Raw genomic sequence first — 13,676 nt, 5'->3', positions numbered from 1 at the left:
AAATCAAGAGAACTTGAAAATCAAATTTAAAAATTATATTATAATAAACCTTGCTCATATGGCAAATTTCTTCAGTGAATTTTTCTTAAATGTAGCAAGATCAGATTTAGATATGGCAACCTACAGCAAATATACGCTTGGAAAACAACTGCAACACATCTTTCAAAGAGTTTGAAAAAATCACCCAGAGAGAGTTGGAAAATGAAATACTGTCTTTAAAAAACATGTTGTCTGGGTTTGATGAAAGACTCATTTCTGTAATCAGGACTGTGTACAATAACATTTCACAAGCACTGTCAGATATTATAAACCATTCTTTTGTGCAGGGATGTTTTCAAACCATATTGAAATATGCTGACATAAAACCATTATTCAAAAAGGAATTGACAGAATATATGGGGAATTCCCACCCTCTCTCTCTTCTGTCAGTCTTCTTTAAAGTGTTGAAAAGATTGCAGCAAAACAAATTCAACAACTTCTGACTGCAAATGACATAATTTTTAAAAACCAGTTTGGACTTCAACAGGTAAAAAGCACTGCAAATGCCGTCAATGAGTTTTACTCCAAAAATAAGCTCCACATTAAATGATGGTATAAAGGTCACAGGAATATTCTGTTTTCTGACAAAAGCCTTCACTTCAGTGAACCACTTCCTATTTCTCCATAAATTAAAGATTATGGATTCTGGGGCACTGCTTTACAATAGTTCAGTTCTCACTTAACAGACAGGAAACAAAGAGTAACTGTAACTTCAAATTCAAGAAATTACTCCTCAAACTAGAAAACAATTTCCCAAGGTGTACTACAAGGATCCATATCAGGTCTGATTGGTAGGACTGGTAGGTGAAAATGTGTTTCCAGTGTAGGGACTGTGAGAAGGAGAGAAGGTCATTATGAGTCCATAACGACTGGATTTGAGAGTGGGACAAAAGGTAAGGCCTTTAGAAACGACTGATACTTCTGTGGGACTAAGGCTTCAGACTCAACCCAAAGTCACTGTTGAACCATGCCTAACTCAGTTCATTCTGCCATCCAACTGTGATTCACCCCTACAGCCCCCAAATCACCTCATGTTAACATTCCAGAATTTCTTAACCTCAAACTTTGCCTCTGATCATTTCTCACATCCCTCAACATGAAAAATAATCTTACACACACAGAAAGAACTGAAATCCACTACCTAAATTCTGATCTTAACCTTATAATGCTATCTGCCAACAAAGATTCCACCACCGTGGTTCTTAACTGTAGGGATCACCTGGACCACGAGCAGTCAGATTTGTCCATATTCAAACCCTGTCACAGTGATTCCATTCCAGAAATCCAGCAGGATCTCTAGTCTTTCCTCAAGTCCTTAGGTCCATCCCAGAATCTCTCCCCTGAGTCTATTGCTCTCCTCACACCTACCACTTCTCGCACTCTACCTTCAACGTGCTTGCTTTAATCCATAAACCCAACCACCCAGGGCACCCAACTGTGGTCGGTTACTGTGCCCCACTGAGAGAATCTCTACTCTCAGGGACCAACACCTTCAGCATATCACTCATAATGTACCTCCCTGTATGAAAGACACCATCTATTTCCTCTACTGACTCTCCATGGTTCCTGTTCCTTTACCACATGGTGCCCTGCTCATCACTACTGATGCTACCACCCTTTACACTACCACCCTTTACACTAACATCCATAATGCCCAACTTGCCACTATTGAACACTATCTTTCCCAACACCCAACTGACTCCAAACCTATAACCTCCTTGTTCACCTTCCTCACCCACATTTCACACGCAGTCACCTCTGAAGGCATCATCTACAAACAAATTCATGGTACAGCAATGGGCACCTGCATGGAACCATCTTATAGAAACCTACTCACTGGCCATCTACAGGAATCCTTCAAAACCACCCAGAATCCCAAAACGCTCACCTGTTTCAGACTCACTGATGATGTCTTAATGGTCTGGACTGAGGATGAGGTTAGGACATCCTATCCACATTCCTCCAGAACCTCAACACCTTGTCCCCCATTCAGTTCACCTGGTCCTCCTCAACCAAGCAATCCACCTTCCTTGATGTTAACCTCCACCTCAAAGATGGCTACATCTGTACCCCCAACTGTATCAAACCTACCAGACATCAGCAGCACCTACTCTTCAATAGCTTCCACCTACTCCATATCAAGAAATCCCTTCCATACAGCCTATTCAGCCACGGCAATAGCATCTGCAGTGACAAGCATTCACTCTCTAAATACACCAAGGGTTTCATTGAGATCTTCACAGACCAAAATTACCCTCCCAACCTTGTACAGAAACATGTCCCCCATGCTTTGTTTCTCTGGTCACATACTGTCTCCCAAATTCCCACCATGTCGCCAAAAAGGACCATCCCTTGTGACTCAGTACCACCCATAACTGGAGCAACTGAATCATATTCTCCACCAGAATTTTGACTACTTCTTGTTGTGCCCTGAAATGAGGAATGTCCTATGCACTACCCTTCCAACCCCTCCCACAGTGGTATCCCATCATGCACTAAACCTATGCAATGTCCTTGTCCATTCCTGGTCCCAATCCCTAGCCTCATGGCTCATACCACTGCAGTGAACCTAGATGCAAGACCTGTCCCTTACATCCTGCCAACACCACCTACTCCAGTATGGTCACAGGCATCAGCTATCTGATCAAAGGCAGAGCAAGCTGCTACTTCAGCACTACAAAGGCTTCTATTTCACCAAACACACACTAGTCTTTTCCTCTCCTCTACTTCTCTCTTTTTCTGTTTCCCCCTCCTCCTCCCTCCCTTCCACCCCTTCCAAACCTTCCCGCTGCACGTTGTAGCTCCACCACATCCTCACCATGTCCCTGCATGCTCCCACAAGCAGCATTACACCTTCCCCAAACCTCCTCTGCTATTCCTTTCCCTCCCCAACCCAGCCTCCTCCTCACCCCCACACCCACAGACTGCTTCTCACATCAGGCACATTTGTTGTACAGAGTCCAGCCTTAGTGCCAGAGACAGTGGTCAAGGTGTGTGTGTGTGTGTGTGTGTGTGTGTGTGTGTGTGTGTGTGTGTGTGTGTGTTTTCTACTTTAGAAGAAAACCTTTTGGATGAAAGTACAAACTTATAGCTGTTTTTTTGTTGTGCCTGTCTGCAGCTCAACATCTCCTCTACGTGGTGAGTAGAAGTCAATCCTTTTCATAATACCGTCGTTATATGAAAGGTACCTTCTGTATGGGAATAATGGGAATAAAACAATTAAGCAACTTGCCAAATGATATAAAATGAATACTGAATAGTTCTGCTTTTGAGAGATCAGTTACAGACTATCTGTAGTACCACTACTTCTGTTCAGTAAGTGAATACATGAACTTCAATTTATGTAAGTTGTTACTTTTGTAATTTATAATATGTAGGCTTACGTACAATCTTATCTTTGTTCTTTGTGAAGGCTACAGTCAAGTCCAATATTGCATCGTACATTATACTACATATGATCAATGGGCTAAACAAATAAATATGCATTCTTTGCTTCATGTATATAACTTTAGCCTCTGTGCCAAAGTTTTGTGTGAGCTGTTGTGGTTCTGTGATCTTGTCGAAATCCATGTTGCTGGTGCAACTCCTATTGCAACTGCATATGCTCTATGTCAGCAAGATAACACTCAGTTGTAGGGTGAAGTATGCATAAGCTTTCTTTGATGTCCAAAGTCATTTATCAAATGTGATTGAAATATAGATATTTAGCAACTTAATTTTCACTGTTCTCCAGGTATGATGTAACACACTTCTGAGTCATATGTATCCCTCTTGGTGTTGTAATTACCATAAGTGCTAGGCTTATTGTACCTGTGCTTATGTAGTCTAAGTTCAACATAGTAAAGTGAGCAGGAAAGCCATTACTTTGAAAAAAGTTGCTGTTTTCTCAGATATATAACTGCTGTTTATCAATTATTTCCAGCCTAATATTTACATGACTACAGCAGTATTTATCAAAGAACAGTAGTTGTCTACATGCCATGAGAACATAGGTCCATTTACAATGCACATTGCTATGAGTCATGCAGTTGATACGAATTTGCTGTGTCTAAATTGTTTTGTAAAAGGAGCAGCTAATAAGGCATTTTTCTATTTTATTTTAATTTTTTGCTGATTTTCAGTTTCCCTCTGTTTTAAGACAGAATTTCAAAGATATTTGTTCCTCATTACAGAGAAGCTCCCTATATGTTAGCAATAAAGTGATCAGTATAGTAAGGTGGTGCAGGTCTCCCGCATCGTTCCCCTACGCTCTGTAAAGAAGCATGGGACTTCATTTCATTTCAAATACGTCTTATGATTAAGGCCATTTTTAACATTGGCTAAAATTTTGTAAATCTCACAATATGATGATTAAAGTCAAATAACCTGAAAATTTAAAAATGGTGCAGAGTCTACAAGTGGTCCATTTAGCTTTGTACTGTGGTTGTGTATACTGCAGTTCATCTGTAAATGATTTTTATTTTGTGAGTCTTTAGATAGCTGCCATTTATAAATAGGTACACAGTACAGTGGATTGAGTTTTGCATGTGAAGAAGCTGCTTTGTTCATGATAGGGTGCCACACTTTATTGACACCAGATCAAAACCAAAAAATTATTTTTGGTAAAGGAGAAGTTTCTGGTATCATTATGTAACTAGAAAAGAGATACTGACCTACTATTACAGTTTACCAAGGAATTCAGTAATCTTATGAAGGTGAAAATTCACCAAAACAGCAAAAGTCTTGTATTTTCTGTCGGGCATAATGAACAATGGCTATTTCTAAAAGGGTTAAACAGCTACTCTCTTTTTCATTTCATAAAAAGTTGAAACAGAATTTTTTTTTTCATAATACTCATTTACAGTAGACATGCTCCTCATATGGCAAAAATACCTTCTCTCAGAGCTAATTTAAGAGGTTAAGAAATGAGAATTACCACAGGGGAACCAAACTGAGGCAAGGGTGTAGATGGAGTACTACTTTGAATTCCATTTCATGCCTCTTTGTTATTCCGGTGGTTAATTTGTGAGTAGGTGGTTCACTATGGTGAATACAACATATGAATTATACACTGAGGTGATCAAAGTCATGGAATATTTCCTAATATTGTGTTGGATGTCCTCTTGCCCAGAATAGCAGAGCAACTCAATATGGCATGGACTCAACAAGTCATTGGAAGTTCCTTGTAGAAATATTGAGCCATGCTGCCTCTATAGGCGTCCATAATTGTGAAAAGAATCACCAGTGCAGGATTATGTCCCATAAATGTTCAATGGGATTCAGACTGGGTGATGTGGGTCGCCAAATCATTCATTAAAATTGTCCAGAATGTTCTTCAAACTAATTGCCAACAATTGTGGCCTGGTGACATGGTGAATTGTCATGTACAAAAATTCCATCTTTATTTGGAAACATGATGTCCAAGAAAGGCTACAAACAGTCTTCAAGTAACTGAAATAACCATTTCCAGTCAAGGATTGGTTCATTTGAACCAGATGACCTAGTCCATTCCATGTAAACACAGACCATACCATTATGGAGCCATCACCAGCTTGCACAGTGTCTTGTTGACAAACTGAGTCCATGGCTTCATTGGGTATGTGCCACACTTGGACCCTACCATTAGCTCTTACCAACTGAAATTGGGACTCATCTGGCCACATCATCTGTTATCTAGGGTCCAACCAATATGGCCACAAGCCCAGGAGAGGTGCTGCAGGCAGGTTGTGCTGTTAGCAAAGGTACTCACATCACTCATCTGCTGCCATAGTTCATTAATGACAAATTTTGCCATACTTTCTAATAGATACATTTGTCATTTTGCCCATATTGATTTCTGTGGTTACTTAATGCAGTGTTGCTTCTCTGTTAGCATTGACAACTCTAATGAAATTCTGCTGCTTTTGGATGTTAAGAGGTCACTGTGTGGTCATGGTAATACCTGAAATTTGGTATTATCAGCACACTCTTGACACTGTGGACCTCAGAATATTGAATTTCCTAATGATTTGTGAAATGAAATGTCCCATATGTCTAACTCCAACTATCACTGCATGTCCAAAGACTGTCAATGCCCATCATGTGGCTGTGACCACATCAGGATCCTTTTCCCACAAATCACCTGAGTACAAATGACATCTCCACCAATGCACTAACCTTTTACATCTTGTGTACGTAACACTACTACCATCTGAATATACGCATTTCATTATCCCATGACTTATGTCACCTCGGTGTATCTGAGGGAAGATATTTATGGTATGTGAGGAGCATGTCTACTGTAAATGAGCTTATTGCAAAGTTGGAAACAATTCTCTTCCTGGAAAAAATGAAAAAAAAAAAGAATCTGCTTGAGCCAAATGCATGGAACTCAATGGATGTTATTCTCGGAAACACATTTTCCTTTTTTGATGTGTTATCTGATAAGCTCCACATGGTTCCTGAGTCATACCAAATGATCAGTTCCTCTAAAACTACAGAGAGCACTCACTATGTTAAGGTTTCACAAAACCAGAGCTTCCAAGCTGGAGGGCTGTCAATGCCACAAGTCTCCCAATAATGTGAACTCTGAGCATGCTTCATTAACTACCATTTGGTGTGATGGTGAAATATTGTGTGTCATAGGAGATAGAAAACTTGCTCCATCTGTCTGGATTATGGCAACGATACAGACGTTTATAAAAACCTTCAACTTGCATGTCAGGTATATGTCAATGGAATTGATGCCTGTTGAAGTCATACAGGTGAAAGAAAGAAATTTCTGGAGAACCTGCTGCACTGCAGTTGTTTTGAAGTTTACTCACTTTTCTGGGGTGCTCACTTATTGACTTGTATTTTCTTAGCTGCTTGTGGGAATATAATAATTGTCAGTTCAAGAATTTTAGCATTTACAGGATTGCTGTATTGCCCAGGAGCAAAACTGCATACTCAATGAAGTTGACTTCAGATAGTCCAGTGAGAGCATTAGCTCAGAAGAGACTACCAGATAGTAAAAGGACTCGGAATTTTCTTTGAAATGTCTTTTTTTTTTATTAAAAGAGAGGATGAATTATTTAAAATGTAATGATACTTTATGCAAGCAACAGTTTACAATGAATCATGAGAAATGGTTAATTACCAGTAAGGTGAACTGATCCCTAATGCCTGGGTGTTTGGAAAAATCTCAAAAGTAAGAGAAAACACAGCTATCATGATGTTGTCTGTTGAAGGGTTTATTGACTTAAAAAGGGCTCAAAGAGGAGTCGAAAGGGGGTAGACAAAAGAGATGTGAATGAATATTATGAAATAACTTAATCCAGAACTCAATGAGACTGCCACATACACATTGACTTAAATTCTCCACCACTGTTTGGACATGTAGTGGTAGATTTTTTGACTTTAAGGTGAGACCATGCAACTCCAACCAAATGTACTGTTCCAAATATTAGCCTTGTGGGTGGGCACAAAACTTGTGGAAAATGTAGCCAAGAGGCATACAAAGACAGACTAAGGTGTTAATCCCCATTATTTTGAATGAATTGCTAGGTAAAACATGTAGTTTGAAATCAACACTGTCCAACTTTTTAAGAGGGAAATAAAATCTATAAAGTAATATGTATGAGCTAAATACCTTATACTGAAATGAAAAAGATATACATGTCTCACAAACTGTTTAAATTACTGTCATTATGTGTGTCAATTGCCACACTGATAAAGAATTCCTACACATACCTATTTTGGCAGCTAAAGCCAGCATGAACACACATACTATCATGTGTATGTACAGCTGTGGACTTCAGTTAAATCAGTTGTCTCCTCCATACCATCAGTAAATGTTAGAAGAAAATATACCCTGATACAATAGGTTGGCCTCTCTGGCAGACCAAGAACAATGTAACAGTGTGTCCCCAATCACCACAGTCTCCACAGAAGCAGAAAAAAAAGATGATAGAAACAGATTAATCTAATTATTTCAGAGTTCTCAAATTGCTCTACACTGATTCCAAATCCAAATCAGTTGATGGCTCAAACACAGATAACATGGATGTTGCAGTCTGCCAGAGGAAACCAGCTAGTTCCTCAAGTGATCTCTCTGCCACTGAAGTATGACTAACTTGATGGGAAGACAGGGGGAAAGGTAAAATAAAACATCACATATAAGACAGTTACAATTTTACAGTGGAACATTAAGGGATTAAGCATACACTGGAAGGAATTCAGACTTCTAGGACAGGCACACTCTTTAGCTCATGTTTACAAGAAACACTTTTTAAATTATATAGTGCTCCTCTCCTACAGGATAACAACCTTTGAAGGAAGGATAACCTCAGCAGGGAGAGCTAAAGGAGGATCAGATATCATTGTACATTATGTATGCCATTCTTCACCTCTGCTTCTCCCTGCCAACCTAGAAATTGCAGATGTAACAGTGTAAGTGGGTCAGTAGACAACTGCTTGCTCTCTCATGAACAATTTGATCAAGAGGTACTCTAACACTCCCCATCCATTCTTTCTCCACGGGGATTTTACTGCCTACAATAGGTTGTGGAGAGGTATCATCAAGTGCCCATGGCATCAAGCTCATGAGGACCTCTTCAATACGGAAAATCTGAGTCATCTAATAATGAAGCAGATATCACACTTCAGAACTGCTCCAACTGCCATTCATCTTTCATTGTGCTTTCTTTACTTCTTGTGCATTTCTCAGTGCTCAATGACTGATGATTTGCACTTCAGTGAGTACTTCAGAATTTGGATACATGCACCAGACAAATCAGTGTCCAAAATAAATTTACTCTGGTAGATACTATGAAAGGCAAACTAGGTGCTACTCAATAACTTTTCTTAGTCTGAAGAGAGATACAGCATCCAAGAATGTAACAATAATCCATCACAGTTCCTTTGAACAATAAACTTTGCCAGTGCTTAGAAGGAAGTACAGGTCACCTGGCCACAAGAAGAATAGGAGAGGTGATACAATATCAGTGAACTCCATCTATTGTAGAATCTTTGAAAAGATACTGCATTCAGGATTTTTTGTGGTGATGTAGTTTCTATAATGATGTTCTGGCTAGAAAAGCTGCACAATTATTCAGTGAGATATAGAAAAGAGTTCAAAGTTTTGCAGAGATTGGTAACTTTCTTTAAAATGTTCATAAATGTAAAATTATGCATTTTATAAAAAGTGAAACTGTAGTATCCTGTGATTAAACTATCAAATAGACACTATTTAATTAACAGAGATTGCAGTTAAGTGAATGCTGGGTTCTTGTTTTAAGCGGAAATAATTAACTTTTTACACTATATCATACAAATAAAGCAGTTTCTGCATCAGTCACTTGTTTATTCTTCCACTATGTTTTTCAGTGGTTCACACCATCATCTTCAGATGGAGAATTGTTTATTTACATGGCTGGTGTTGGTGAAGAGTACAGACGTCTTTTCACAGTGACAGACCAAGGGCAATGTAGCCTATTTTGCATCTTTTGAGGGATGGTAGAGTTGTAAAGATCTGCATACTATTGCCTGATGGATGTCCTCCCCATTGCACATTCCAATTAAACTAAAAATGTAAAGCGAATAATGAAGAGACTGATAACCTCGGGTTACTTCATTAGTGTTGTGACAAAGCGTAACTGAAATCGCTGTTTCTTCATGAGTGTGTTATATGTATTGAATTGTAATTTATTTATGTTTGAAGCTTTAGTTTTCTAGTATTCAGTTTTGTAATACAAAGGAAACCTAATGCAAAAACTGAGAAACCTTTGTGTGGTGACCAAATTGAGGTAAACACTGGCTTGTTACATTATGAAGATTTTTGGGTTATTACAGTAAGAGTTTATTTTTCTTTTCTGTGTTTAGTGACTTTGGTATATTCTTCTTTGATGTATGAGAGTAAAAGTCATATATTTGCTCTCAAAAGTTTTGCAAGTACTTGTAGGTGAAGACAATATTAACTCACAAGAGTAGGAACAATGTTACAAGTAAAATAATTTCTGGGAGTTTCCAACAATTTATAATGCAGATAACATATTGCATAACTGAAGAAAAAATAGAACCATCTGTAGAAAAAGCTGTTGTGATTTAAAATTTACAGATTTATCCAAACATATAACACCCAATAAGCCAAAACTATGCTCTTGAGGATTAGCACTTTGTTCCCCCAACACCATACAAATCACCACTGGGGAATTTTAAACTGTTTATGAGGAATCTGGATTCCTTAATATGCTATCTATCAGACATCAGTGACTTCAATATAGATCACATAAAGGATGCTGACAGAAAAAGTGAACTGGAAACCTTATTTGGATCCTGCAATTTTATCTCCGTAATTAAATGTTCAACATGGGTGAGTAAAGACAGTGACACCCTAATTGACAACATTTCGTTTGGTGAAGCTCAAAGCAAGAAAATAACTGTATACCCAATAACAAATGCTCTCTCTGTTCATGATGCACAGACAGTTAGGTTGCTTACAAAACACTTGTGCTACACATTCTAGAGTAATGTTCATGTATGGGGGCCCCATACCAACTACAGGTATCAGGGAACATTAAAAGTATACAAAGAAGGACAGTACAAACAGCTACAGGTTTGTTTGAATCATAGAAGAATGTCACAGAAATGCTAAGTAACCAGAACTGGCAGATGCCCAAAGGCGGATGTCAAATATCCTGCAAAAGTTTACTTACAGTGTTTCAAGAATGAGTAAAAGTGAGGAATCTAGGAATATACAACAGTGCCATAAGTATTATTCCATTAGAGACTGCAACGATAAGATTAGACTAATTAAAGGACACAGAGGCATTTAAGCCATCACTCTTCCTGCACATCATTTGCAAATAGGATGCAATGAAATCCTAATACATGGTACATTGGGATGTACTCCAGTCCATGTATTTCACAGAGGCTTGCAGAGTATGACTGTAGAGTGTGACATAATCAGTATAATTCACTACACAGTAGATGCACCCATGATAAAGTCTTCTGAATAGCCTTGAATGCAGCCTATAGCCTGATACGAGTAATGCTTCCTGCAATCAGATGCAGGCATGGAGCTCTCCAGAAGTTCAGATACGGACACTTTGCTTCAAACCTCTCAAGCTTTTAGGCAATGAACACCAAAACACTATACTGAGAAAAGACTTTGCAAGAATACCTTAACTTAATAAGTCATTCCATTAAATCACTTACTGTGTGGAAGATAGGATGATTTCAGGGACAGTTAGTTACATAATGTGCTAACAATGCTACAATGTGGAAAATCATTCTCTAGATCACAAAAATAAACATTGTTCAGACCAGGTTAGAATATTTTATTCAAAACACCATTACTGCCAGCCATTATCCAGCATTTTTCCACCACTAAGGGACAGGCGAGATGAGTGATAGGAGCATTAGTTTTATCTGCAACAAACTTTATAACTAATATTTCTCATTGTAAGAACCAAAAGTTCAAAAGCTGAACTACAACATCCTTCAACTGTTTGTTTGTCCACTGCTCAATAGTTATCTATGGTGAATTTGCCTGTCTTATACAACTGTTTGTATTCCATCCAGTATTTTCTATTATCATATTAATTTTCATGTAACATGTGTGATAAAGAAATGTATAATTTCTGTGATTCTGAGTAGTAATTACTTTCTGTCTCTGAATGAATTTAGTCTAACTGAATTTGAAGAATCAAGATTTGCATAAAAGCCCTTTACTTGTTGCCTTATTTTGTCTGCTGAATCATATCACCAAACTCTTTGCATCAGTACCTAGGACAAAATTTCCATGTGAACATGTTATTTTGCTTACACTTTTTTATTTCCTACAAATGTAATAAATATCTTTTATCTTTTGCATAAGTTAACATTGTATGTTGCATATCTTTTTTATTCTGTAATGCTATAAAGAACAGTATATGGCAATCATAAACATATTCCTCATAGTATATGAAAATAAGACACTGTTTACAAATTTTACTAAAGATAGTATAAGTCATGGGAAAAACTGCAGACTAATCAGCATAAATTGTTGAAAAAGAAACTGATTCTAAAAATGACAGGTTAGTTGCAGACAGGCACAATGAAAATACTATTATACATTTAGCTTTAGCTTTCAGTCAAAGACTTCCTCAGAAAAGAAAACATACACACATTCACACAACCAACCACACCTCAAGCAAACATGACTGCCATCTCCAGCAGCTTGGACCAGAACTGGCATCCTGATCTGAGCTGCCAAATTTGGCAGTCATGTGTGCTTGAGGTGTGCTTGCTTGCTTGCGTGTGTGTGTGTGTGTGTGTGTGTGTGTGTGTGTGTGTGTTTTCTTTTCTGAAGAAGAACTTGGCCAAAAGCTAAATGTGTAACAGTCTTTTCATTGTGCCTATCTGCAGCTCAATGTGTCATCTTTAAAGTGGGTAGCAGTCTATGCTTTTCCTAATGCTGTTGATATTCCCACCTGAAGCTTCCATTATTTGAAAAATCAATTGATGTGTTCAAATGCAGGCTGCCAAAATATGCTGCTAGAAAAATGAATTTTGGCAATTAGAAGTAGTCTAGCATGCTAACAGCTAATCAAATAAACTGAAATATTACCTTTCCAAGTTCATCATATATTTCGAAACCATCTATAGAATAAATCATGCACTTTGAAATCCAGCCATCACCTCTTACAATTCCATTATCACTGTCAAGAAGAGGATCAAAAAATGACATTGATGTTACAGTACAAGGAACTTGTTTAATTTCAACAGTATCTGCAGCAATTCCTGTTTGGAAGAAATTTTCCTTTAGTTATTGAAATGCAAAATTGAGAGATCTGAAGATATTTGTAGAAGTTATTATATCTATGATTGCATTGCTATTACTGAGAATAATATTAGCATGCTCACTAGCAAATCTTTCTGACCGTTGCAAATAATTTAGGAGTAAAGGAAACCAACCACTGAATAGCAGAAGCTTTGAGTCATTGAAAAGCACACAGAAAAGGAAGGAAACTAGCTACTTTTTGAACAAATCCTTTAACGAGTTAGAGAACTGTGGTACCAGTGCTTTTTTTCTGTACCATGTATTTTTCTGTGTCTAGTGTTTTTATGTATGTATGTATGTGAGGAGAATACATGAAGCAGATTCAGAAGGATGTAGGTTGCAGTAAGTACTGGGAGATGAAGCTTGCACAGGATAGGGTAGCATGGAGAGCTGCATCAAACCAGTCTCAGGACTGAAGATCTGGGTGTTCACAGTAGGTTACTCTTCTGACAGTGCAACCATCATCCTTTCCAGCATATAATGAATAAGCTGAAGATTGAGACTCCTACGAGACATGGTTAACCAACATTCCCAGGTTTTTTGCATGGGTGATGCAAACCTATTTAGCTCTTTCTTTTCTAGCTTTTGTTGTGCATTTATTGGTTGCTGTGCCAACTTGTGCCTTTGCAAGAAGCAGCCAGCTTATCATTTGATGAAATGTGTAAGCTTCACTCAACCTATTACTGTGGCAGGATGCATGTCATTGTGAGGTGTGCAGAATTTTACCATTGTCAAAAATGCCCAAACCAGCCTTACAGAGCCTGGGATGCAGAATTACATGTGTTGAGCCATCATTGTAAATTTGTCAATAGTACCCATCACGAATCCTATACTGATCACATGGTGCTTGATGTTATTATTTGTGTGGCCCCAGACA

The 13,676-nt window shown here is 38.1% G+C and overlaps 1 protein-coding gene across 1 annotated transcript in view; it reads right to left on the bottom strand.

Annotated features, from left to right (window-relative positions):
* Nucleotides 1–13,676, bottom strand: part of LOC124776551 (cilia- and flagella-associated protein 300-like) — a 167,208-nt gene that overhangs the window by 84,788 nt on the left and 68,744 nt on the right. Inside the window, exon 4 of the mRNA XM_047251587.1 lies at nt 12,587–12,759. Within this exon, the coding sequence (XP_047107543.1) occupies nt 12,587–12,759 (173 nt within the window). The remainder of the gene's footprint in view (nt 1–12,586; nt 12,760–13,676) is intronic.

This window comes from Schistocerca piceifrons, chromosome 2 (assembly GCF_021461385.2).
Source record: "Schistocerca piceifrons isolate TAMUIC-IGC-003096 chromosome 2, iqSchPice1.1, whole genome shotgun sequence".
NCBI lineage: Eukaryota > Metazoa > Arthropoda > Insecta > Orthoptera > Acrididae > Schistocerca > Schistocerca piceifrons.
The sequence above is the reverse complement of the archived record's forward strand: the minus strand, read 5'-3'. Positions and strand labels throughout refer to the sequence as shown.